The sequence below is a fragment of the Oncorhynchus gorbuscha genome, linkage group LG10, assembly GCF_021184085.1.
Source record: "Oncorhynchus gorbuscha isolate QuinsamMale2020 ecotype Even-year linkage group LG10, OgorEven_v1.0, whole genome shotgun sequence".
Taxonomy (NCBI): Eukaryota; Metazoa; Chordata; class Actinopteri; order Salmoniformes; family Salmonidae; genus Oncorhynchus; species Oncorhynchus gorbuscha.
The window spans coordinates 45397935-45425658 of NC_060182.1; the positions used below are offsets into that span (position 1 = coordinate 45397935).

Consider the following 27724-nt stretch of genomic DNA (forward strand, 5'->3'; position numbering starts at 1 on the left):
GACTTGGAGTTACATTGTGTTGTTTAAGTGTTCCCTTTATTTTTTTGAGCAGTGTGTATATATACACACACACACACACACACACACACACACACACACACACACACACACACACACACACACACACACACACACACACACACACACACACACACACACACACACACACAGTGGGGAGAACAAGTATTTGATACACTGCCAATTTTGCAGGTTTTCCTACATACAAAGCATGTAGAGGTCTAATTTTTATCATAGGTACACACCCATAGTACACTTCAACTGTGAGAGACGGAATCTAGAACAAAAATCCAGAAAATCACATTGTATGATTTTTAAGTAATTAATTAGCATTTTATTTACATTTACATTACATTTAAGTCATTTAGCAGACGCTCTTATCCAGAGCGACTTACAAATTGGTGCATTCACCTTATGACATCCAGTGGAACAACCACTTTACAATAGTGCATCTAAATATTTTAAGGGGGAGGGGGTGAGAAGGATTACTTTATCCTATCCTAGGTATTCCTTAAAGAGGTGGGGTTTCAGGTGTCTCCGGAAGGTGGTGATTGACTCCGCTGTCCTGGCGTCGTGAGGGAGTTTGTTCCACCATTGGGGAGCCAGAGCAGCGAACAGTTTTGACTGAGCTGAGCGGGAACTGTACTTCCTCAGTGGTAGGGAGGCGAGCAGGCCAGAGGTGGATGAACGCAGTGCCCTTATTTGGGTGTAGGGCCTGATCAGAGCCTGGAGGTACTGAGGTGCCGTTCCCCTCACAGCTCCGTAGGCAAGCACCATGGTCTTGTAGCGGATGCGAGCTTCAACTGGAAGCCAGTGGAGAGAGCGGAGGAGCGGGGTGACGTGAGAGAACTTGGGAAGGTTGAACACTAGACGGGCTGCGGCGTTCTGGATGAGTTGTAGGGGTTTAATGGCACAGGCAGGGAGCCCAGCCAACAGCGAGTTGCAGTAATCCAGACGGGAGATGACAAGTGCCTGGATTAGGACCTGCGCCGCTTCCTGTGTGAGGCAGGGTCGTACTCTGCGGATGTTGTAGAGCATGAACCTACAGGAACGGGCCACCGCCTTGATGTTAGTTGAGAACGACAGTTTGTTGTCCAGGATCACGCCAAGGTTCTTAGCGCTCTGGGAGGAGGACACAATGGAGTTGTCAACCGTGATGGCGAGATCATGGAACGGGCAGTCCTTCCCGGGAGGAAGAGCAGCTCCGTCTTGCCGAAGTTCAGCTTGAGGTGGTGATCCGTCATCCACACTGATATGTCTGCCAGACATGCAGAGATGCGATTCGCCACCTGGTCATCAGAAGGGGGAAAGGAGAAGATTAATTGTGTGTCGTCTGCATAGCAATGATAGGAGAGACCATGTGAGGTTATGACAGAGCCAAGTGACTTGGTGTATAGTGAGAATAGGAGAGGGCCTAGAACAGAGCCCTGGGGACACCAGTGGTGAGAGCGCGTGGTGAGGAGACAGATTCTCGCCACGCCACCTGGTAGGAGCGACCTGTCAGGTAGGACGCAATCCAAGCGTGGGCCGCGCCGGAGATGCCCAACTCGGAGAGGGTGGAGAGGAGAATCTGATGGTTCACAGTATCGAAGGCAGCCGATAGGTCTAGAAGGATGAGAGCAGAGGAGAGAGAGTTAGCTTTAGCGGTGCGGAGCGCCTCCGTGATACAGAGAAGAGCAGTCTCAGTTGAATGACTAGTCTTGAAACCTGACTGATTTGGATCAAGAAGGTCATTCTGAGAGAGATAGCGGGAGAGCTGACCAAGGACGGCACGTTCAAGAGTTTTGGAGAGAAAAGAAAGAAGGGATACTGGTCTGTAGTTGTTGACATCGGAGGGATCGAGTGTAGGTTTTTTCAGAAGGGGTGCAACTCTCGCTCTCTTGAAGACGGAAGGGACGTAGCCAGCGGTCAGGGATAAGTTGATGAGCGAGGTGAGGTAAGGGAGAAGGTCTCCGGAAATGGTCTGGAGAAGAGAGGAGGGGATAGGGTCGAGCGGGCAGGTTGTTGGGCGGCCGGCCGTCACAAGACGCGAGATTTCATCTGGAGAGAGAGGGGAGAAAGAGGTCAGAGCACAGGGTAGGGCAGTGTGAGCAGAACCAGCGGTGTTGTTTGACTTAGCAAACGAGGATCGGATGTCGTCGATCTTCTTTTCAAAATGGTTGACGAAGTCATCTGCAGAGAGGGAGGAGGGGGGAGGGGGAGGAGGATTCAGGAGGGAGGAGAATGTGGCAAAGAGCTTCCTAGGGTTAGAGGCAGATGCTTGGAATTTAGAGTGGTAGAAAGTGGCTTTAGCAGCAGAGACAGAGGAGGAAAATGTAGAGAGGAGGGAGTGAAAGGATGCCAGGTCCGCAGGGAGGCGAGTTTTCCTCCATTTCCGCTCGGCCTTCCGGAGCCCTGTTCTGTGAGCTCGCATTGAGTCGTCAAGCCACGGAGCGGGAGGGGAGGACCGAGCCGGCCTGGAAGATAGGGGACATAGAGAGTCAAAGGATGCAGAAAGGGAGGAGAGGAGGGTTGAGGAGGCAGAATCAAGAGATAGGTTGGAGAAGGTTTGAGCAGAGGGAAGAGATGATAGGATGGAAGAGGAGAGAGTAGCGGGGGAGAGAGAGCGAAGGTTGGGACGGCGCGATACCATCCGAGTAGGGGCAGTGTGGGAAGTGTTGGATGAGAGCGAGAGGGAAAAGGATACAAGGTAGTGGTCGGAGACTTGGAGGGGAGTTGCAATGAGGTTAGTGGAAGAACAGCATCTAGTAAAGATGAGGTCGAGCGTATTGCCTGCCTTGTGAGTAGGGGGAAGGTGAGAGGGTGAGGTCAAAAGAGGAGAGGAGTGGAAAGAAGGAGGCAGAGAGGAATGAGTCAAAGGTAGACGTGGGGAGGTTAAAGTCGCCCAGAACTGTGAGAGGTGAGCCGTCCTCAGGAAAGGAGCTTATCAAGGCATCAAGCTCATTGATGAACTCTCCGAGGGGACCTGGAGGGCGATAAATGATAAGGATGTTAAGCTTGAAAGGGCTGGTAACTGTGACAGCATGAAATTCAAAGGAGGCGATAGACAGATGGGTAAGGGGAGAAAGAGAGAATGACCACATGGGAGAGATAAGGATCCCTATGCCACCACCCCGCTGACCAGAAGCTCTCGGGGTGTGCGAGAACACGTGGGCGGACGAAGAGAGAGCAGTAGGAGTAGCAGTGTTATCTGTGGTGATCCATGTTTCTGTCAGTGCCAAGAAGTCGAGGGACTGGAGGGAGGCATAGGCTGAGATGAACTCTGCCTTGTTGGCTGCAGATCGGCAGTTCCAGAGGCTACCGGAGACCTGGAACTCCACGTGGGTCGTGCGCGCTGGGACCACCAGATTAGGGTGGCAGCGGCCACGCGGTGTGGAGCGTTTGTATGGTCTGTGCAGAGAGGAGAGAACAGGGATAGACAGACACATAGTTGACAGGCTACAGAAGAGGCTACGCTAATGCAAGGAGATTGGAATGACAAGTGGACTACACGTCTCGAATGTTCAGAAAGTTAAGCTTACGTAGCAAGAATCTTATTGACTAAAATTATTAAAAATGATACAGTACTGCTGAAGTAGGCTAGCTGGCAGTGGCTGCGTTGTTGACTTTGTAGGCTAGCTGACAGTGGCTGCGTTGTTGACACTACACTAATCAAGTCGTTCCGTTGAGTGTAGTAGTTTCTACAGTGCTGCTATTCGGGGGCTAGCTGGCTAGCTAGCACTGTTGATTACGTTATGTTGCGTTAAAAGAACGACAATAGCTGGCTAGCTAACCTAGAAAATCGCTCTAGACTACACAATTATCTTTGATACACAGACGGCTATGTAGCTAGCTATGTAGCTAGCTACGATCAAACAAATCAAACCGTTGTGCTGTAATGAAATGAAATGAAAAATGTGATACTACCTGTGGAGCGAAGCGGAATGCGACCGGGTTGTTGAGTGCGGAAGTTCTATTCAGTAGACGTTGGCTAGCTGTTGGCTAGCTAGCAGTGTCTCCTACGTTAAGGACGACAAATAGCTGGCTAGCTAACCTCGGTAAATTAAGATAATCACTCTAAGACTACACGCTCTAAACTACACAATTATCTTGGATACGAAGACAGCAAAGACAACTATGTAGCTAGCTAACACTACACTAATCAAGTCGTTCAGTTGAGTGTAATAGTTTCTACAGTGCTGCTATTCGGTAGACGGTGGACGTTTGCTAGCTGGCTAGCTGCTGGGCAGATAGCAGTGTAGACTACGTTAGGACGACGAAATACGAAGTTGCAATAGAAGTGCTGACTGTTTCACTTTGTTGTCCTCTTTCTTTTCCTTTTTCTTCTGTCCTTCTTTTGTCCTTATTTTGTCTTCCTTTCTTCTGTTAACTAGATATTTTTTGTTGTTATTCTTTGTAAGCTAGCAAGCTTCTTCCAGGAGAGTCCCTAGCAACTGCTTAGCAACAAGTAAACAATTCTGCTAGCAATTCACCTAGCTAAGATAACTGTACAATTTTATGAAAAAAATAGTTAATTTTTCAAAAGCCTGTCTTGTTTAGTTTGTTCCTTGTTTTGTCTTCTATTGAGTCTTGCAGTTTTCTCTTGATTTTTTCGATGTACTTCACTCTAAAAAAACATTTAAATCTCAATAAATACAGGAGCTCATTTTTCAGCAGCTGCTCAATTTAGAACTCCGGAATTTTCTTTATTTTTTTTTTTTTTTTATTTTTTTACTTTAATTTTTTTTATTGCATGACATAAGTATTTGATACATCAGAAAAGCAGAACTTAATATTTGGTATCTTTGTTTGCAATTACAGAGATCATACTGTGACGGTCCTGAATTTTTCTGAACCGTCTCGGTGCAGCTCCTTCCAATAGGGCTCTTTCCCTTTAAGTCCCAATTAAATAGCCAGCATCAGCTGCGCAAAAGTGGGGTTGTGATGGAGATGTGACTGAGGATGTGTTCAACCCTGTTCCGAAGCTTCTCTATTTCGTTTGTTTTGTTGCCGTTAAACGTGTGTTTTGTAGCCTAATAGAGTTTACCCAGGATCGGATCCACTCTTTGCGTCCGTGGACTTACATCTCTCCGTTCTTCGTGGCCTTTCTCCGCTGGAGATCTATTGGCGGATTGGATTGTCTGACTGACCGACTGACTACAACCTTTTTGTATACGGTATTTCATTTGTTTTGATGTGAGGTATACTGTGATGATTTATGTAGTTAGTTGTAGTTGAGGACTTAGTAAGAGTTGATACACTTTAAGTTCTGTGGTAAAATAATTGTTATATTGATGGTATGTTTAATACTGGGTTTACGCTACACTGAATGAGCGGACAAACATTGCGTGACAAGTCACTTGAGTTCACTGAACTCCTTTACCGGGCTGGACTCTTTTTAGGCCCGAGGTACAGGACATTTCTGGAGGAACCAGAACTCATTGTGATATTATTATGTGTGTGTGTAATCATTGTTGTTGCTAATACAACCCACGCAAAATAAGTTGTTTTTGAAGTTCTTTCCAATGTTTTAAGGGTTAATGAAAAGTTTATTTCCATCCTGACTTTTACATAAGTCCTTTGTATTGGTGTAGACTTGACGGACCAGATGGAACTCATTCCCACCCAAACTAAAAGGAGAAACCAATGTTTTCTCTGGTAGGCACAACCTACCTGGCACCCCTATAAATAATAACCTCAAGTCAAAACCGTTACAATACGTTTCCTGTAGTTCTTGCCAGGTTTGCACACACTGCAGCAGGGATTTTGGCCCACTCCTCCATACAGACCGTCTCCAGATCCTTCAGGTTTCGGGGCTGTCGCTGGACTTTCAGCTCCTTCCAAAGATTTTCTATTGGGTTCAGGTCTGGAGACTGGCTAGGCCACTCCAGGACCTTGAGATGCTTCTTACGGAGCCACTCCTTAGTTGCCCTGGCTGTGTGTTTTGGGTCGTTGTCATGCTGGAAGACCTAGCCACGTCCCATCTTCAATGCACTTACTGAGGGAAGGAGGTTGTTGGCCAAGATCTCGCGATACAAGGCCCCATCCATCCTCCCCTCAATATGGTGCAGTCGTCCTGTCCCCTTTGCAGAAAAGCATCCCCAAAGAATGATGTATCCACCTCCATGGTTCACGGTTGGGATGGTGTTTTTGGGGTTGTACTCATCCTTCTTCCTCCAACCACGGCGAGTGGAGTTGAGACAGAAATAGAGCTTTTTGGTCTAATCAGACCTCATGACCTTCTCCCATTCCTCCTCTGGATCATCCAGATGGTTACTGGCAAACTTCAGACGGGCCTGGACATGCGCTGGCTTGAGCAGGGAGACCTCCCGTGCGCTGCAGGATTTTAATCCATGACGGCGTTGTGTGTTACTAATGGTTTTCTTTGAGACTGTGGTCCCAGCTCTCTTCAGGTCATTGACCAGGTCCTGCCGTGTAGTTCTGGGCTGATCCCTCACCTTCATGATCATTGATGCCCCACGAGGTGAGATCTTGCACGGAGCCCCAGATCGAGGGTGATTGACCGTCATCTTGAACTTCTTCCATTTTCTAATAATTGTGCCAACAGTTGTTGCCTTCTCACCAAGCTGCTTGCCCATTGTCCTGTAGCCCATCCCAGCCTTGTGCGGGTCTACAATTTTATCCTTGATGTCCTTACACAGCTCTCTGGTCATGGCCATTGTGGCGAGGTTGGAGTATGTTTGATTGAGTGTGTGGACAGGTGTCTTTTATACAGGTAACGAGTTCAAACAGGTGCAGTTAATACAGGTAATGAGTGGAGAACAGGAGGGCTTCTTAAAGAAAAACTAACAGGTCTGTGAGAGCCGGAATTCTTACTGGTTGGTAGGTGATCAAATACTTATGTCATGCAATAAAATGCAAATGAATTACTTAAAAATCATACAATGTGATTTTCTGGATTTTTTTTTGATTCCGTCTTTCACCGTTGAAGTGTACCAATGATAAACATTACAGACCTCTACATTCTTTGTAAGTAGGAAAACCTGCAAAATCGGCAGTGTATCAAATAGTGGGGCAAAAAAAGTATTTAGTCAGCTACCAATTGTGCAAGTTCTCCCACTTAAAAAGATGAGGCCTGTAATTTGCATGATAGGTATACTTCAACTATGACAGACAAAATGAGAAGTTTTTGAGAAAATCACATTGTAGGATTTTTAATGAATTTATTTGCAAATTATGGCGGAAAATAAGTATTTGGTCACCTACAAACAAGCAAGATTTCTGGCCCTCACAGACCTGTAACTTCTTCTTTGAGAGGCTCCTCTGTCCTCCACTCGTTACCTGTATTAATGGCACCTATTTGAACTTGTTATCAGTATAAAAGACATCTGTCCACAACCTCAAACAGTCACACTCCAAACTCCACTATGGCCAAGACCAAAGAGCTGTCAAAGGACACCAGAAACAAAATTGTAGACCTGCACCAGGCTGGGAAGACTGAATCTGCAATAGGTAAGCAGCTTGGTTTGAAGAAATCAACTGTGGGTGCAATTATTAGGAAATGGAAGACATACAAGACCACTGATAATCACCCTCGATCTGGGGCTCCACGCAAGATCTCACCCCGTGGGGTCAAAATGATCACAAGAACGGTGAGCAAAAATCCCAGAACCACACGGGGGGACCTAGTGAATGACCTGCAGAGAGCTGGGACCAAAGTAACAAAGCCTACCATCAGTAACAACACTACGCCGCTAGGGACTCAAATCCTGCAGTGTGTGTGTGTGTGTGTGTGTGTGTGTGTGTGTGTGTGTGTGTGTGTGTGTGTGTGTGTGTGTGTGTGTGTGTGTGTGTGTGTGTGTGTGTGTGTGTGTGTGTGTGTGTGTGTGTGTGTGTGTGTGTATTGGACCATCTTCCTGTCCTGCTAAGCATTCAAAAGTACATTATTTTATTTAAACCAGGCAAGTCAGTTAAGAACAAATTCTTATTTTACAATGACTGCCTACCCCGGCCAAACCCTCCTCTAACCCGGACAACGCTGGGCCAATACAGCCCGGGATCTAACCAGGGTCTGTAGTGATGCCTCTAGCACTGAGATGCAGTGCATTAGACCAGTGCACCACTCGGGAGCTAAATGTAGTGAAGTAAAAGTTGTCAAATATAAATAGTAAAGGTGTTTTACTTAAGTACTTTACAATACTGAAAATTACACCAACAAAACAAAAAAACAGATGAGCATTTGTAATGTTACTAAAACAAATGTATTACTAGTAAAAAGTAATGTTGCATTTCATTTTTTAACCAACATATCACATGAGAAAATGTACACGGGACAGGAGGTTACCGTGGTAATGCGATTCGAGTCCTGTTTGTAACTGAGATTGAGGGTCTGACTAGTAGAAGCGTTGTCTTCTCTTCCCTAACGGTTGAAACTCAAGCATAGAAAAACCTAGCTTGTGAACAGCCAAGAAACACAAGGACAAAGGCTCACTACAGTAGACTTCCGTAGACTTCTTTCTCTCTCTCGGAGGACCTGAGCCCTAGGACCATGCCCCAGGACTACCTGACATGATGACTCCTTGCTGTCCCCAGTCCACCTGGCCATGCTGCTGCTCCAGTTTCAACTGGCCTGGGCCCTAGGACCATGTCCCAGGACTACCTGACATGAGGACTCCTTGCTGTCCCCAGTCCACCTGGCCATGCTCCTGCTCCAGTTTCAACTGACCTGAGCCCTAGGACCGTGCCCCAGGACTACCTGACATGATGGCTCCTTGCTGTCCCCAGTCCACCTGACTGTGCTGCTGCTGCTCCAGTTTCAACTGTTCTGCCTTATTATTATTTGACCATGCTGGTCATTTATGAACATTTGAACATCTTGGTCATGTTCTGTTATAATCTCTACCCGGCACAGCCAGAAGAGGACTGGCCACCCCACATAGCCCGGTTCCTCTCTAGGTTTCTTCCTAGGTTCTGGCCTTTCTAGGGAGTTTTTCCTAGCCACCGTGCTTTTACACCTGCATTGTTTGCTGTTTGGGGTTTTAGGCTGGGTTTCTGTACAGCACTTTGAGATATCAGCTGATGTACGAAGGGCTTTATAAATAAATTTGATTTGATTTGAAGTATGTTAATGAATCCGTCACTCAGCTCTTCACATGCGTATCCACAGCCCCCAGCCAGGCAGTGTTGCTGCGTGAGGCAGAAATACTTAGCACATTTTATAGTGTGCATTCGGTTCAGGTCAGGGAGATACAACCATATTCTCTAGAATACCTTAGTAGCTAGCCATAGTCTATAGATAATGCAAATGCCACAGCAACTCCCAGCACACAAAACCTCAACTCAGGGCCGGCGGGCCCGCAGACAGGCTGGGAGAGAGTAAAATGTGCATTCTAATAGGCCTATTTGCCCAACATTGGAATGATATTCTAATATTACACCTTTCCATAACCTAAATAACTACATATGACACATAGCCAGCCATATCATTGTTTGAAACCTAGACGTTTTACACAGCCAAGCTTACCTTGCTTTTAATAGCCTATAGCCAAAATCCGTCCATAGAAAAACCCCTGAATATTTCCTAATTATACCATGGAAACCAGCATTTCTACTTTCCAAAAACACAATCATATTGTTGTATCTTCACAGATATTCCCTCTTATATTCTACCATTAGGCTGTATATCCATCTGACACATTATAAAAACTGCTTGCATCAGGTGCACGTTTGAGAATGGTGTTCTCGTGTAATATTATTTTAAACTTTCATGCATATGAACGAGACAACACATTGCTGCGCTTGTAATGTGAATTATTCATAGTTAATAAACTTTTAAGCTACATTTTGTGAGTCTTGTCTTTGTGTTTAAACATTTTACTGGGCTCCCGAGTGGTGCAGCGGTCTAAGGCACCGCATCTGTGCTAGAGGCGTCACTACAGACCCTGGTTGGATTCCAGGCTGTATCACAACCGGCAATGATTGGGAGTCCCATAGGGCAGCGTACAATTGGCCCAGCGTCATTAGGGTTTGTTCTTAACTGACTTTCCTAGTTAAATATTTTTTTTTTTACTGGAACCACTGTTGTATGTATGCATTTTATATTTTTCTGGCCTATCGTCCCACAACTGTCGCAACATAATTAAAAATAAATCGTCCCCAGTCGTCCCCCTTAATTGCGAGCCCTGGTTATTAGAGGTCCTGTTCTGAAATGGACACAGGAAAGCCCTGAACCCAATATGCATACGTTTGTTTTTGAAAACCATTCAGAACGGACCTAAGGACAACTAGACCCGTCCCCGATTTGAGTCAGGGAAGCATCAGAAAAGTATTGTTTTTGCAACTTTATTAACCAGAGCTATGGATAGAGAGCCTCAGAGCTCAGCTGCTACTAGGGAGCAGGGGAAGGACCATGTGATGTGAATGTGAGAGGCAAGGCGGCAGAGATGTTAACAGCAACTACTTAACTCGCTCTAGACTAACTTCTTGCTAGTTTATCATCCCATCCGATTACATACTACCTGGTATGACTGCATTAAACTGAGAGAAGCTAGCTAACTAGGCTAATTGAGTCATTGCTGTTTTCACTAGTCGCCATAGTCAACATTGGCTATATCCTAAACATTCATGAAAACAAACATTTGCTCTTTGGTCTTAATTTAAGGTTAAAGGTTAGGTTTAAAATCAGATTTTGAGAAGCGAAATTGTAGAAATGGGCAGGGTAGAAGTCGACTGATTAATCGGCATGGCTAATTACATAGGGCCGATTTCAAGTTTTACAATCAGTAATCTGCCTTTTTGGATGCTGATTATGGCCAATTACATTGCAATCCATGAGGAAGCTGTGTGGTAGGCTGACCCACTGTTACGCGAGTGCAGTGTCAAAAGGACCTTGTGGCTGCAATGAGCCAAGGTAAGTTGCAAGCTAGCATTAAACTTATATTATAAAAAACAATCAATCTTTACATAATCACCAGTTAACTACACGGTTGATGATATTACTAGGTTAACTAGCTTGTCCTGCGTTGCATATAATCAATGCGGTGCCTGTTAATTTATCATTGAATCACAGCCTACTTCAACTTTGCCAAAACAGGTGATGATTTATCAAAAGCACATTGGTGGGAAAAAAAAACCTTAGTTGCACAAATGTACCTAACCATGAACATCAATTCCTTCCTTAAAATCAATACACAGAAGTATATTTTTTTTTAAACCTGCACATTTAGTTAAAAGAAATTAATGTTAGCAGGCAATGTTAACTAGGGAAATTGTGTCACTTCTCTTGCGTTCAGTGTATGCCAAGTCAGGGTATATGCAACAGTTTGGGCCGCCTGGCTCGTTGCGAACTGTGTAAATAATAATTTAAGACCATAAATAATTTGCCAGAATTGTACATAATTATGACATAACATTGAAGGTTGTGCAATGTAACAGCAATATTTAGATTTAGGGTTGCCACCCGTTCAATAAAATACAGAACGGTTCCGTATTTCACTGAAAGAATAAATGTTTTGTTTTTGAAATGATAGTTTCCAGATTTGACCATATTAATGACCTACGGCTCGCATTTGTCTGTTTATTATAATTAAGGTCTATGATTTGATATTTGATAGAGCAGTCTGACTGAGCGGGGGTAGGCAGCAGCAGGCTCGTAAGCATTCATTCAAACAGTAGCTCTTAGCAATGCTTGAAGCACAGCTCTGTTTATGACTTCAAGCCGATCAACTGGGGCGGCAGGGTAGCTTAGTGGTTAGAGCGTTGGACTAGTAACCGGAAGGTTGCAAGTTCAAACCCCCGAGCTGACAAGGTGTCGTTCTGCCCCTGAACAGGCAGTTAACCCACTGTTCCCAGGCCGTCATTGAAAATAAGAATGTGTTCTTAACTGACTTGCCTGGTTAAATAAAGGTAAAAAAAAGAAAACTCCCGAGATTAGGCTGGCCATACTAATGTGCCTAATAAGAACATCCAATAGTCAAAGGTATATAAAATACAAATGGTATAGAGAGAAAGTAGACACATTATAAAACCTCAACCTAAAATGTCTTAACTGGGAATATTGAGCCACCAGCTTCCATATGTTCTCATGTTCTGAGCAAGGAATTTAAACGTTATTTTTTTACATGGCACTTTTACTTCTCCAACACTGTTTGCATTATTTAAACCAAATTGAACATGTTTTCATTAAATATGTATGTATTATATTAAGTTAAAATAAAAAGGGTTAATTCAGTATTGTTTTAATTGTCATTATTATAAATATATATAAAAATCGGCCAATTACACCCCCCCCCCAACAGACCGGTTCAGCACTGAAAATATATGCAAAAACATTAGATAATAAAAACAGAGCGTATTTTCATCAGAATCATTCAGCCTAGGCCTCCTCATCAAACTGATGTCCTGGCCATAATTCATCCCCATGCAGTGTTCAATGTAAAATTGTTAATCTATTTAGACAATTCTAATGAAGGGGCATAATAAACTAAATAGAACATCTGTATATCGAAAAGACAGATTTTGGTTTGTAATGTTGAAAAAGGCCAAATTGAGCCCCGTTTCAAATATCATGCCCATTCATCCCTAATGACAATACATCTTGAGTTTTGAAAAAAATCTATTTTGGTTATTGAACTACAGTAAGTGATGTGGATTTACACCCGTAAATGAATTGCGGTAATGGAATTTCATCATGGGTCCCTGATCTGTACTACACAGAAACACATAATTATGGATATGAAAGTCATTCTCTTCATGATGAAGTATCCTAAATAGATATGCAATATCATCCTTTGCATATTTGGGTATTATTCTTCAAACTAGCTATTATTTGACGACCATGTTTTCACAAGTTGACATCCAAGTACAGCACAGAAGAGTATAGTTCAGTACAATACATTAGTGTATTCAACTCGTGTGCTCTACTGTGTAGTTACTGAATTTTACGCCGTTCTCCTCTACTGTACTGTACAGGACTGTAAACTCAACTTTTCTGTGTTCACAATTATTGTATTTTCAGCTGTTTGAATCTGGTGTACAAAATCTAAAGTAAAATTAAATTTAATGGGAAGCATAGATATAGCATACGTAGAACAGATCTAGTGCTTCTTAGACTTGTTGTCAATGAGAATGACAGATCTATTACATATTGCAGCTTCAATAATTAATAAACAACATTTATATCAGTAAAAACACTAATTGATGTGTGAACTTTATTCTTCCTCATGAGGGGGAGAAATTATAACGTGTCTTAAAAGTAATGTGGGTTTTTGGAAATGGAATTAAGGCACAAGGCAATGTTACTTAAACTCAGAAGGCAGAAAGAATTGTCCTAAACTACACTGAACAAAAATATAAAAACGCAGCATGCAACAAAAAAAATATTTGAATGAGTTAGTTCATATAAGTACATTTAAATAAATTAATTAGGCCCTAATCTATTGATTTCACATAACTGTGAATACAGATATGCATCTGTTGGTCAGATACCAGAAAGCCAGTCACTATCTTGTGTGGCCACCATTTGCCTCATGCAGCACATTGTTGTGAAATTATTAGGTTAGATTACTTGTTAGATATTACTGCATGGTCGGAACTAGAAGCGCAAGCATTTTGCTACACTCGCATTAACATCTGCTAACCATCTGTATGTGACAAATAAAATGTGATTTGACCTCCAATGCATAGAGTTGATCAGGCTGTTGATTATGGCCTGTGGAATGTTGTCCCACTCTTCTATAGCTGTGCGAAGTAGCTGGATATTGGAGGGAACTGAAACACACTGTCGTACACAATCCAGAACATTCCAAATATGCTCAATAGATGACATGTCTGGTGAGTATGCAGGCCATGGAAGAACTGGGACATCAGCTTCCAGGAATTGTGTACAGATCCTTGCAACATGGGGCTGTCGGCTGTGCATTATCATGCTGAAACATGAGGTGATTGCGGGGGATTAATGGCATGACATTGGGCCTCAGGATCTTGTCACGTTATCTCTGTGCATTCAAAAAATGCAATTGTGTTCGTTGTCTGTAGCTTATGCCTGCCTTTATCATAACCCCACCATGGGGCACTGTTAAAAACTGTTGAAATCAGCAAACCGCTTGCCCACATGACGCCATTCAATGTCTACCATCTACATTTTAAACTGGGATTAATCCTTGAAGAGCACACTTCTCCAGTATGGAAGGTGAACATTTGCCCACTGAAGTCAGTTACGATGCTGAACTGCAGTCAGGTCAGGAACCTGGTGAAGATGACGAGCATGCAGATTAGCCTCCCTGAGACGGTTTCTGACAGTTTGTGAAATTCTTTGGTTGTGCAAACAGTTTCATCAGCTGTCCAGGTGGCTGGTCTCAGACGATCCTGCAGGTGAAGAAGCCAGATTGAGGTCCTGGGCTGGCGTGGTTATCTGTGGTCTGCAGTTGTGAGGCCGGTTGGACATACTGCCAAATTTTCTAAAACGACATTGGAGGCAGTTTATGGTAGAGAAATTAACGTAACATTCTGGCAACCGCTCTGGTCGAGATTCCTGCAGTCAGCGTGCTACCTCAACTTCAGGCATCCGTGACATTGCATTGTCACAAAACTGCACATTTTAGAGTGACCTTTTCTTGTCCCCAGCACAAGGTTCACCTGTGGAATGATCATGCTGTTTAAATCAGCTTCCTGATATGCCACACCTGTCAGGTGGATAGATTATCTTGTCAAAGGAGAAATACTCTTAACAGGGATGTAAACAAATTTGTGCACAATATTTGAGAGAAGTTTTTTGTGCATCTGGAAAATGTCTGGGATATTTTATTTCAGCTCATGAAACGTGTGATCAACACTTTACATGTGTTTTATATTTTTGTTCAGTATAAATAGGTGTTTTAGTTGGCAGGGATCTTTACTTTAACATTGTTCTTTGATGTATTTCTAATACCTTAGGACTTTTTCTAAGACCCCTTGTCCATCTGTTAGGCAGGAAATCAAATCCTTTGCTTATTCCAATTTCTTTGGATGGAAACATGTCTACAGTACCAATCAAAAGATTGGACACTTACTCATTCAAGGGTTTTTCTTTATTTTTACTATTTTCTACTAGAGGTCGACTGATTATGTTTCAACGGTACCGATTTTAGTATATATATACATATATACAAACACACACACACACACACACACACACACTGCTCAAAAAAATAAAGGGAACGCTTAAACAACACAATGTAACTCCAAGTCAATCACACTTCTGTGAAATCAAACTGTCCACTTAGAAAGCAACACTGATTGACAATAAATTTCAGTGTCCAGAGCATGGAGGCGCTACCAGGAGACAGGCCAGTACATCAGGAGACTTGGAGGAGGCCGTAGGAGGGCAACAACCCAGCAGCAGGACCGCTACCTCCGCCTTTGTGCAAGGAGAAGGAGGAGCACTGCGAGAGCCCTGCAAAATGACATCCAGCAGGCCACAAATGTGCATGTGTCTCCTCAAACCGTCAGAATCAGATTCCATGAGGGTGGTATGAGGGCCCGACGTCCACAGGTGGGGGTTGTGCTTACAGCCCAACACCGTGCAGGACGTTTGGCATTTGCCAAAGAACACCAAGATTGGCAAATTCACCACTGGCTCTTCACAGATGAAAGCAGGTTCACACTGAGCACATGTGACAGTCTGGAGATGCAGTGGAGAACGTTCTGCTGCCTGCAACATCCTCCAGCATGACTGGTTTGGCGGTGGGTCAGTCATGGTTTGGGGTGGCATTTCTTTGGGGGGCCGCACAGCCATCCATGTGCTCGCCAGAGGTAGCCTGACTGCCATTATGTACCGAGATGAGAACCTCAGACCCCTTGTGAGACCATATGCTGGTGCGGTTGGCCCTGGGTTCCTCTTAATGCAAGACAATGCTAGACTCATGTGGCTGGAGTGTGTCAGCAGTTCCTGCAAGAGGAAGGCATTGATGCTATGGACTGGCCCGCCCGTTCCCCAGACCTGAATCCAATTGAGCACATCTGGGACATCATGTCTCGCTCCATCCACCAACGCCACGTTGCACCACAGACTGTCCAGGAGTTGGCGGATGCTTTAGTCCAGGTCTGGGAGGAGATCCCTCAGGAGACCATCCGCCACCTCATCAGGAGCATGCCCAGGCGTTGTAGGGAGGTCATACAGGCACGGAGGCCACACACATTACTGAGCCTCATTTTGACTTGTTTTAAAGGACATTACATCAAAGTTGGATCAGCCTGTAGTGTGGTTTTCCACACTAATTTTGATCATTTTTGTGTGATTTTGTTGTCAGCACATTCAACTATGTAAAGAAAATAATATTTAATTAATTCAGATCTAGGATGTGTTATTTTAGTGTTCCCTTTATTTTTTTGAGTAGTGTGTGTGTGTGTGTGTGTGTGTGTGTGTGTGTGTGTGTGTGTGTGTGTGTGTGTGTGTGTATATATGTATATGTGTCACGACTCCCACCGAAGTCGTTTCCTCTCCTTGTTCGGGCAGTGTTCGGCGGTCAGCGTCACCGGTCTTCTAGCCATCGTCGATCCACTTTTCATTTTCCATTTGTTTTGTCTCATTTTCCAACACACCTGGTTTCCATTTCCCATCATTAAGTGTTGTGTATTTAACCCTCTGTCCCCCCCCCATGTCCTTGTGTGGAATTGTTTGTTTGTTTGTACGTGCTTGTGCACTGTTACTGGTGCGCGTCGGGTTTTGAACCCATGTAGGTTCTTTTTTTATTGCCGTTGGTTTTGAAATTAAACTGCTCCGGCTATTACCTATTTCTGCGTTTGACTTCACTGCCACCAGTTCCCTAACCCTTATAACATAAATGAAATCAATTTATTCTCAAATAAATAATGAAACATGTTCAATTTGGTTTAAATAATGCAAAAAGTGTTTGAGAAGAAAGTATAAGTGAAATATGTGCCATGTAAAAAAGCTAACATTTTTAAGTTCCTTGCTCAGAACAAATGAAAGCTGGTGGTTCCTTTTAATGTGAGTCTTCAATATTCCCAGTTAAGAAGTTTTAGGTTTTATAGGACTATTTCTCTTTATACCATTTGTATTTCATATACCTTTTGACTATTGGATGTTCTTATAGGCACATTAGTATTGCCAGCCTAATCTCAGAAGTTGATAGGCTTGAAGTCATAAACAGCGCTGTGCTTCAAGCATTGCTAAGAGCTACTGTTTGAATGAATGCTTACGAGTCTGCTGATGCCTACCACCGCTCAGTCAGACTGCTCTATCAAATCATATACTTAATTATAATAAACACAGAAATACGAGCCTTTGGTCATTGATATGGTAAAATCCAGAAACTATCATTTCGAAAACAAAACGTTTATTCTTTCAGTGAAATACAGAACCGTTAGGGTGGCAACCCTAAGTCTAAATATTGCTGTTACATTGCACAACCTTCAATATTATGTCATAATTATGCAAAATTCTGGTAAATTAATTACGGTTAGGTACGATTGTGCTTTTTTCGCAAATGTGCTTTTGTTATCATCAAGTTGAAGTAGGCTGTGATTAGATGATCAAAGCAGTGCCTGTTAATTGATTATATGCAACACAGAACAAGCTAATGTCTTCAAGAGAGCGAGAGTTGCACCCCTTCTGAAAAAAACCTACACTCGATCCCTCCGATGTCAACAACTACAGACCAGTATCCCTTCTTTCTTTTCTCTCCAAAACTCTTGAACGTGCCATCCTTGGTCAGCTCTCCCGCTATCTCTCAGAATGACCTTCTTGATCCAAATCAGTCAGGTTTCAAGACTAGCTCTTACCAGGTGGCGTGGCGAGAATCTGTCTCCTCACCACGCGCTCTCACCACTGGTGTCCCCCAGGGCTCTGTTCTAGGCCCTCTCCTATTCTCGCTATACACCAAGTCACTTGGCTCTGTCATAACCTCACATGGTCTCTCCTATCATTGCTATGCAGACGACACACAATTAATCTTCTCCTTTCCCCCTTCTGATGACCAGGTGGCGAATCGCATCTCTGCATGTCTGGCAGACATATCAGTGTGGATGACGGATCACCACCTCAAGCTGAACTTCGGCAAGACGGAGCTGCTCTTCCTCCCGGGGAAGGACTGCCCGTTCCATGATCTCGCCATCACGGTTGACAACTCCATTGTGTCCTGCTCCCAGAGCGCTAAGAACCTTGGCGTGATCCTGGACAACACCCTGTCGTTCAACTAACATCAAGGCGGTGGCCCGTTCCTGTAGGTTCATGCTCTACAACATCCGCAGAGTACGACCCTGCCTCACACAGGAAGCGACGCAGGTCCTAATCCAGGCACTTGTCATCTCCCGTCTGGATTACTGCAACTCGCTGTTGGCTGGGCTCCCTGCCTGTGCCATTAAACCCCTACAACTCATCCAGAACGCCGCAGCCTCGTCACCCCGCTCCTCCGCTCTCTCCACTGGCTTCCAGTTGAAGCTCGCATCCGCTACAAGACCATGGTGCTTGCCTACGGAGCTGTGAGGGGAACGGCACCTCAGTACCTCCAGGCTCTGATCAGGCCCTACACCCAAATAAGGGCACTGAGTTCATCCACCTCTGGCCTGCTCGCCTCCCTACCACTAAGGAAGTACAGTTCCCACTCAGCCCAGTCAAAACTGTTCGCTGCTCTGGCTCCCCAATGGTGGAACAAACTCCCTCACGACGCCAGGACAGCGGAGTCAATCACCACCTTCCGGAGACACCTGAAACCCCACCTCTTTAAGGAATACCTAGGATAGGATAAAGTAATCCTTCTCACCCCCCCCCCTTAAAATATTTAGATGCACTATTGTAAAGTGGCTGTTCCACTGGATGTCATAAGGTGAATGCACCAATTTGTAAGTCGCTCTGGATAAGAGCGTCTGCTAAATGACTTAAATGTAATGTAAATGTCTAATGAACCTAGTAATATCAACCATGTGTAGTTAACTAGTGATTATGGATTGATTGCTTTTTTATAAGATAAGTTTAATGCTAGCTAGCAACTTACCTTAGCTCCTTGCAGCCACAAGGTCCTTTTGATGCTGCACTCGCGTACCAGGCCGTCTGCCATGCAGTCTCCTTGTGGATTGCAATGTAATTGGCATCCAAAAAGAGTGATTACAGATGGTTATGAAAACTCAAAATCGGCCCTAATTAAATCGTTCAACCTCTATTTTTCTACATTGTAGAATAATAGTGAAGACATCAAAACTATGAAATAACACTTATGGAATCATGTAGAAAACAAAGAAGTGTTAAATCAAAATATATTTTTGATTCTTCAAAGTAGCCACCCATTGCCTTTGACAGCTTTGCACACTTTTCAGCTTTCATTTGATATCCTATTCAACATGCTCTTATGAACTAAACGTTGGTGCTCATGGGTCTTTTTACATGGAAATGACCTAACATGCTACTGTATTCAATTTACAGCCATCCAAGTGCAGCCAATCCAGAAGAATGTAGGAGTCAATACAAGGTTTACGGAGGACATACCACACAGGGATGTGAACCGGTATAAACTTAAATTTTACTTTTAAGTAGCCCGTCGGGAACTATTCTAAATGAATTGGCTAACGACTTAGGCCACCTGTCCTCCTAATCTATGAGCGACTGTTCAATTGAAAAGTGTCATGCAACTATGCTTAATTACTTTTGAACGGTCTCACTGTCTGGCCTGCCTGCGAAGCCCAATCGGTAGTAACCTATGATAAAAAAATATCTTCTGCCAGGTTAAACTCTGTCACGGTGTACATGGCGAGGAAGTATGTGGTCTATGAAGACTGCCTCCTTCCGTTGTTCAAGACTTGTCCAGTCTGTCGCGGCTCCTGCAACATCGACAAGTTCATCCAAGACACCCTTCTCACGATCAACTGGTTCTGCAACCACTGTGACCACCGGAGCCAATGGAAGAGCCAGCCCTTTAACCTCCCAGCTGAATACCTGTCCCCCTCAGCAGCCAAAGTATCAACTGGCACAACTGATGCTCCCACCGGCACTACTGGCATGTCAACTGGCACATCCACTGATGCTCAGATAGGCACCTCAACAGGCACCTTCAATAATCAGACCTTGAAGGTAGCCTTTATCATTTTTCACTGATCAATGTTTACACTGCATGAATGCAAATTCACACAAGCCATAAAAACAACCAACCTTTTAATGGGGAGGTGTTAGTCAAGTAAACCAGGAACCACAATTGTCATCAGCTATGGCTATGATTTGTAAACTAAGTGAAATCAGGAAGTTGGCAGTATTTTTGTCCATAGTCAAAATAGGTTGAGATGCATTCATAGAATATTACATATTTTGGGAGATTCTGTGGGGTGTTGATGTCCCTTTCTCATCTGCATTGTGTTTCTCTCTAGCCAATAGTTATGTGGAACTATTGGTATAAGAGCTCCAATTGTAAGTACATTGAAGATTTATTACTGATTCGTTGTAGAGATTGCTCATTTTTGCTCATTGTCCTTGCAGACTGTGGAGGAAAGTGGTCTTCTGTTGGAGAGTAACGATGGTGATATCTGCAATAAAGGTCTGGAGGACATTCAAACCCTGGTGTTTGAGACGACTCTTTGTTTGGATGACGAAGTTCACGACGACAAAGCCATTAAGAAGAAACGTCAGTTATTAGAGGAGGAACAAAAAGAGGTGGGGGAGGAAGAAATTAAGGGGGAGGAAGAAATGGAGGAGGAGGAAGAAATGAAGGGGGAGGAAGAAATGGAGGAGGAGGAGGAGAGCTCTGATAGGGAGTGGGAACCGGAGGTGGAGTTAGGTGAACTTCTAGCCTCAGATTCCGAAGGGGATTCCCCAGCGCTCTGCCCGGATTGCGGCACGTTCACCAAAGGCTCCAAGACTCACGTCTGCGAGCACGTGAAGCCGTTCGTCTGTCAGGACTGTGGCAAGCGGTTCGTTAACGAGGTCTCTCTTAACATTCACAGAAGAATCCACAAGCCAGGCTATGTGCACGAGTGCAAGTACTGTCTCAAGTCGCTCCAGAGCAGGCCGGAGAAACTAAGGCACGAGGAGAGCCACCCGTGTGTGGAAAAGCCCTACGAATGCCCCGACTGCCCAAAACGATTTAGCGACATTAAAGCCCGAGACGGCCACATTCAGGGTCACAGAGGGCCCACACAGCACATTTGTAACATCTGTAAAATGGAGTTCAACAAAAAACACATCCTGGAAAGACACATGCTAGTCCACAGCGGGGACAAGTCCTACACATGCCCCGAGTGTCAGCGCTCCTTCAACCAAGCGAGCCATCTCAAGTCCCACATGCGCCTCCACACGGGCGAGCGGCCGTACAAGTGCCAGCAATGTGACAAGTCCTTCAACCACAACGTGAGTCTGAAAAGCCACATCCAGCGCTACCACCCAGGCCTTTGCTACGGGACCAAGGAGAAGGAAGAGGGACAGGAGCTCATCTCAAACTCAGCGGGTCAGACTGAACAACAGGTAATGATAGAGGAGAGTGGAGAGCCAGAGACTGGGCAGAAGAGAGTGAAGAGGGCACTCAGGGCAGGGAGGAAGAGGAAACGACAGACCTTTGACCCTGAGGAGTTTGTGGAGAGTAAGAACAGTGACTCAGAATTCAACCCAGAAGTGGGGGAGAGCGGGAGCAACAGTGACTCTGACTTCAACCCAGAGGAAGAAGAGAGTGGGAGCAAAAGGAGGAGTACAGGTAGACCAATAGGCAGACCAAAAGGAAGACCAGGGACCAGCAGAAAGATCTATGCAGGAACTGTTGGTAAAGAGCTTGATGGATCGAATTTGAATGAACACAAATCTGCAACACAGTGGGAGCAGGAGGAAGAGAGGCAGAGCAACCCGGAGGTGGTGGGGGAGAGAGGGAGCAAAAGGAAAGCCACAAGCAGAGGAAGGGGGAGAGGCAGGGGAAGAGGCAGGGGAAGACCAAAAACCATTAGAGAGATGCATGAGGGAACTACTTGTGAAGAGCTTGTTGGATCTAACCTGAATGAACAAGTACCACCAATAGAGACTGCTCTTTCTGAACTTTTAGAGAGTTGTTGGCCAATTCAAAATGTAGATGAGGCTTTTGACCCGATGCCAAATTAACTGTTAGTTGTCCAGTGTTTTCTGTTTTTCTATATTTTGTATACATTGAAGAAGAAACATGCTGTTATGAAGGGACACAAATGTTCAGGGTTCAAGATTCCATTCTAAAGGTGGTTCAACGAGGAAACTACTGTGCCTCCTAAATGGTACCCTATTCCCTGTGTAGTGCACTACTTTGAGCCCTGGCCATCAGCCTGTCACCTGATTCCTAATGTTCAACATTTGTGTTCTAACAAACTTGACATAAGTTGATGTCCAGATGATCAGTTATGATCATTTAAGAAAATAGTTCAAGAACTACTACTGCAGACAATGGAAAGTGCCTCCTATCCTTAACCTTTAATCAAAGACTATCTTTGATTGCAATTTATATATTTTGCCGACAATTGTAAAACGTTTCAATACAGCATGTTTATTTGACTTGTATTATTAAATGTAAATGATATTACTGCTACCTTTTCCAAAATCGAGACACTCATATACTAGGGCCGGCACAATGTAACCGACGGTTATTTTTCATTTATTCAAGCCTTATTTTACCAGGTAAGTTGACTGATGAATGAACCAACTGGAAGCTGGGGATGATTAGGTGACCATGATGGTATGAGGGCCAGATTGTGAATTTAGCCAGGACACATAATGGGATCTTTAGTGACCAGAGTCAGGACACCCGTTTTAACGTCCCATCCGGAATACGGCACCTTCCACAGGGCAATGTCGAGTGCGACCAGGACCAACCCTGCTTAGCTTCAGAGAAGCCAGCAGTGGCGTTTTTATATTTATATTTGTTTTTCCATTTTTATATGTTTTAGTGTTGGGGGCAGACAGTATGCGTGGAAGGCAGCAGCCATTTGGATGTTTGTTTTTTGGTTTGTCACTTCTTTGACCTGAGGCCTGAGAGGCCCATCATAAGGTGATGGGTCATTGGTTAGCCTTTTTCATGACTCCAATGCCACAATGGAGTCATTCTATGTCCCTTTTGATTAGCTGAAGTGCAGGATCGAAAGTGAGCCGGTACGGTCCTTGAAGCAACATTTTTCTTCTTATTAAATAGATTTTTTTACCTGTTATTTAACGACACAAGTTAGTTAAGAACAAATTCTTATTTATAATTAGGGCCTCCCGGGGAACAGAGGTTTAACTGCCTTGTTCAGTGGCAGAGCGACAGATTTTTACCTTGTCAGCTCGGGGATTCGATCCAGCAACCTTTCGGTTACTGGCCCAACGCTCTAACCACCAGGCTACCTGCCGCCCCAAAATGCTGTTATGAAGGGCCTCAAACCAGGTTACAAGTGTCTCAATCGCCAAATCCCATTACACTTTCTGGTGTTTTTATATTGGATGTCTTTTTTCATTCATCAAGTGGCTGGTGTGCTGTAGGATGCTGGAATTATTTTAGAGGATGAACGTGCGCAGGTAGTGTACAACGCCATTGAAGTGACTTGTTTGACAATAAGATTAAAATGGTTTTGCTCACCGGTATGCTACATTAAAAAGGTAGTAGATTTTAAAAGTCAAGACAAATCTTTACTAATAGGAATTAAAACAGTGCACAGTAAAGGCTCTATCGTCGTCTGGATTTAAGGCGGCGCTAGTGTCAAACGCAAGTTAGTTTGAAATTTTGTCATTTAAAAAACTAGCGCACTGGCATTTTCCATCCCTAACATGCTGGCCACACCACTCACGTTGCAAAATAAATGTACACATACATATTATTCAATCATTGCTCGCGCACTCCTGCGTAGCCAGGCGCTAAAATAGAACTTGGTTCTATTTGTGACACGCTGTAAGTCCCGCCTCTTCCATCTCCTCATTGGTTATTAGGAGCATATACCCACGTGGTTGATTGAAAGATGAACTGAGGGCCACACTCCAGTCCAGTTGATGGTGGTAATGCACCTTAAAGTAGGTTGCCAACCACCATATAAAGTCCAAAGGATGAGAGATTACTAGAAACTAACTTGGTTTACCCTTTTATCTGTGGATGAATTGTCGGAGTAGAGGACCTTGTACATTTCATGTAAAATAACAACCCAATGTTTATATCCCAGGACAAATTAACAAGCAACAGCAAGCTATTAAGCTTAATTGCCATAAATGTTTAATGCTTTTCGACGTGTCCCCAAATTGGTATAGTTAGTTCAAAGTTTGTTTTGATATTTCAACCTGCGAGTTCTGATCATGTCTGGTGTGGGTGGACAAAATCAACATGCACGCTGTACATGCTGACCACACCACAAGCGTTACAAAATAAATGTACACATACATGTTATTCAATCATTGCACCCTCACTGCTCGGGCACGTCTGCGTTGCCAGGTGCTAAAATGGAACTTGACTCTATTTGTGACGCTTGCACGTTCATTTTGATATTTCAACCTGAGTGTCCTTGATCTCGTCTGGTGTGGGTGGACAAAATCATCATGCGAGTGGTCTGGTCAGCATGTAACGCCAGGTTCAGCAATTTAACTGTTTTATAATCTGCACGCTTGCACTCAGATGGAAGGGGTGGAAATATTTTAGGTGTGTCCTTAAACATGCTCCGCAGCACTGTTAGGGATATTTAAGACCAACCAAAAGCTGGTTTTAGCAGTAACTCAGTTGGTTATGGCATGAATGTTGACAGCGGATACTCAGCAAATCCAGCCGTAACACACACTGCCCATATGAAAATGAATAGCCTAATGTGCTTTTGGTGCATGTATACTCGGTATTTAGAAACATGTTTTTTGGGGGGTAAAAACCAAGCACAGCCTCCCCTCTCAATTAAGGCTTTTTTTGTCCTTCCCAATGCAATAGCGTAGTCAAGACTGTAAATTAAGGGTTTGGCTCCTGAGACCGATGTGGAAATAACTCTTAATCACCAAAGCTATTAAAATATAAAGTTTGAGAGGAGTAAAACTGAGCTGACACATGTTGGCTACGTGTCCATGCCCGTAATGAAACGAGAGATGAGAACATTGGTTAATAACAGTGAACTGAGCTGCCACATGTTGGCTACGTGTCCATGCCCGTAATGAAACGAGAGATGAGAACATTGGTTAATAACAGTGAACTGAGCTGCCATGCCGTGTCCATGCCCGTAATGAAACGAAGATGAGAACATTGGTTAATAACAGTGAACTGAGCTGCCACATGTTGGCTACGTGTCCATGCCCGTAATGAAACGAGAGATGAGAACATTGGTTAATAACAGTGAACTGAGCTGCCACATGTTGGCTACGTGTCCATGCCCGTAATGAAACGAGAGATGAGAACATTGGTGAATACCGGTGAACCGAGCTGACACATGTTGGCTACGTGTCCATGCCCATAATGAAACGAGAGATGAGAACATTGGTGAATACCGGTGAACCTGGTATTTAGTTATCTGCAACAACTGCTTGTTTTCCATTTCATATGTTCAAAACCCTTCGGCCTACTATAACGAAGGCTGGTTCAACAGCATTGCCTGTCTTCTTATCTTGCTGATTTAATGACATCATTACATGTATTTATTGCTGTTTAAAAAGCAACTGCTTGTTTTTCCATTTCATTTGATTACAACCAACTTATTAGAATGATTCAACTTCCTGGTTAAGGCTGCAACGTCCATAGAGTGCATGCAATGGAACATCTGGAGATGTGTGACTGCGATGTGTGAACTGTAAGATGGTTCCAAATGTGTTCAGAAAACAGGCCTATTTGGGAGCAGTAGAACAGTGAGTGGACATACTTTCCCTTTAAATTGGATCTTTGTCCAGCTACTGTGAAAAGTTTAGATATGCGTAAAATCCTCCATTATTTTAATATTACATGCCCACAGAGAGAAACTATGGTGCCTTCAAGTGTGACAATCAATCACATTTATATAGCCATTTGTTTTACAGATCATCTATATGGGACTTTCCAAATAGTTTGACCGAATCAAGTTAGCTACCTAGAAGTTTTTTTCCCTGTTAGCTAGTTAGTGATTGTGATGCACAAGCTAAGCTTTTTGAAACATGCCATTTCCTGGCAGCATTTACTCACCACATTCAGTAGCTTGAAAACCCCCAAAAAGCTTGAAAAACTTAGATTTTTGCTAAAGATATTTCATGATGATTTTTATTTTAGTTAGTTTCAGTATGGTATATTAATTATTTTATTTCAGTTTAAATGGTTTTTCATGATTCGTTTCAGTTGACTATAAAACCTTGGAAGTAAGGACGGCCAGGCATTTGTGCGGTTTAGTAAGTTTCTGCAAGGTGTTTTAACACGGGGGTTTTCAAACTTTTTAATGTCATGGACCCACAAATATTATGAGCCCCTGGGCAAGGACCCCTACTAAAATGTTTCATTTTCACAAGCTGACAATTATGTTCCCGAGAGCCGCTTGCGAGCTACGGAATTACTAACAATGATAACTTATATTTGACACATTATGCCATGAAGAAAGTTCTTCAGTTTTAAAGCAAATTTCCTGCTTTTCTTCACATTTTGCCATGGCTTATACCATGTTCATATGCTATGTGAGCATGGCCAGCTCTAGCCTTTTGGGTCCCTAAGTAAGTTTTCGTTGGAGGCCTTCCCACCAGAAATAATAATAGGTTAGGGGCCCGTGCCCTGAGGGCCCGTCAGTAATGAGGCCCTGACTACCACTGGTTTACAGTGAGACAGGCAAGTGCAAAGGCTATTTGCATATTGATGGAAAATATGATTGTCATTGGGGTTGGATAGGAAAGATGGGAAGATTGATCAAGATTTGACCAAACATGTTCTGTAGGTATAATTAAACCAATATGGGTAAATTATTCTCTCTCTAACTTTTCCACAGACACACAGAAAGGTGCAGAAGCAGCACAGGCAACACCCTTTTTTTTGGCTATTCAAACAGTTATTACAGAGACAGCCATTTGGCTGGCAAATTACTGATCCAAAATTACATGACCGTCACAGCCCGATCACATACCTTACCATACAAACAGATAAAAGTAGACTGCAATATTGATATGATCATACACGGTGATCACTCCTACTCTGAGATGCTTTATAAATAAGTGCCCCGGGCCCCTGCAGTGAAATGTTCAGTTACATTGCAGATTGAACATGTCCCCAACTGCCACTGACCTGCTCATGAAAGCCTGCTGGTGTACGTCTTGGGCTTTCCTGACATTCACAGTGGCCTGGACCCAGGTGTGTAGAGCTCTCTTCTTCGCTGCCCTTCTCTCACTCTCCACGTACTGACCCAGTAGCTGTCTCAGCTCACACATCCCTTTGGAGAAACCACACTGTGTTAGTTTCATCAGCTGCTGTACAATAATGATACAAAACACAGGATAAACTAAATTGATTGCACTGGGGATTTAATGTAGCAATGCCAAGTTCTGTTCCAAGTGTATATTTTGCTTACATGAAGTGTGTGACATGTTTGAAAAGTGGAGTTGCTTGTAAAACTATCCCCCCTTGTACAATGACTGATACAACACACTCAAAGTGTTTCTCAACCCATTCCTGGGGGACCCCCAAGTGGTTACAGTTTTGTTATAGCCAAGCCCTAACAGAACAACTGATCAAGGGCTTGGTGGTTAGTGGGTCAGTTGACTCCGGTGTGTTAGGGCTGGGCTAGAACAAAAGTGTGCATTCACTCTCTACCAGGAATCGACCAGGAAAAATGGGTGTATTCAGAGAAATGTAAACACTTTTGTTGAAATAGAATGAAGAGCTGACAAGATTCTCTATTATAT

The 27724-nt window shown here is 43.8% G+C and overlaps 2 protein-coding genes across 5 annotated transcripts in view; one reads left to right on the forward strand and one right to left on the reverse strand.

The window, feature by feature from the left end:
- LOC124046176 (RE1-silencing transcription factor-like) overlaps nucleotides 1–22527 on the forward strand; it is a 37618-nt gene extending 15091 nt beyond the window's left edge. The window contains exons 3-5 of the mRNA XM_046366265.1: nucleotides 19376–19457; nucleotides 19675–20020; nucleotides 20420–22527. Coding sequence (XP_046222221.1) covers nucleotides 19376–19457; nucleotides 19675–20020; nucleotides 20420–22021 — 2030 coding nt within the window. The 3' untranslated portion in view covers nucleotides 22022–22527. The remainder of the gene's footprint in view (nucleotides 1–19375; nucleotides 19458–19674; nucleotides 20021–20419) is intronic.
- LOC124046175 overlaps nucleotides 1–27724 on the reverse strand; it is a 93767-nt gene that overhangs the window by 42640 nt on the left and 23403 nt on the right. For all 4 annotated transcript variants that reach the window (XM_046366262.1, XM_046366263.1, XM_046366264.1 and 1 more), the window contains exon 18: nucleotides 27108–27252. In XM_046366262.1, coding sequence (XP_046222218.1) covers nucleotides 27108–27252 — 145 coding nt within the window. The remainder of the gene's footprint in view (nucleotides 1–27107; nucleotides 27253–27724) is intronic.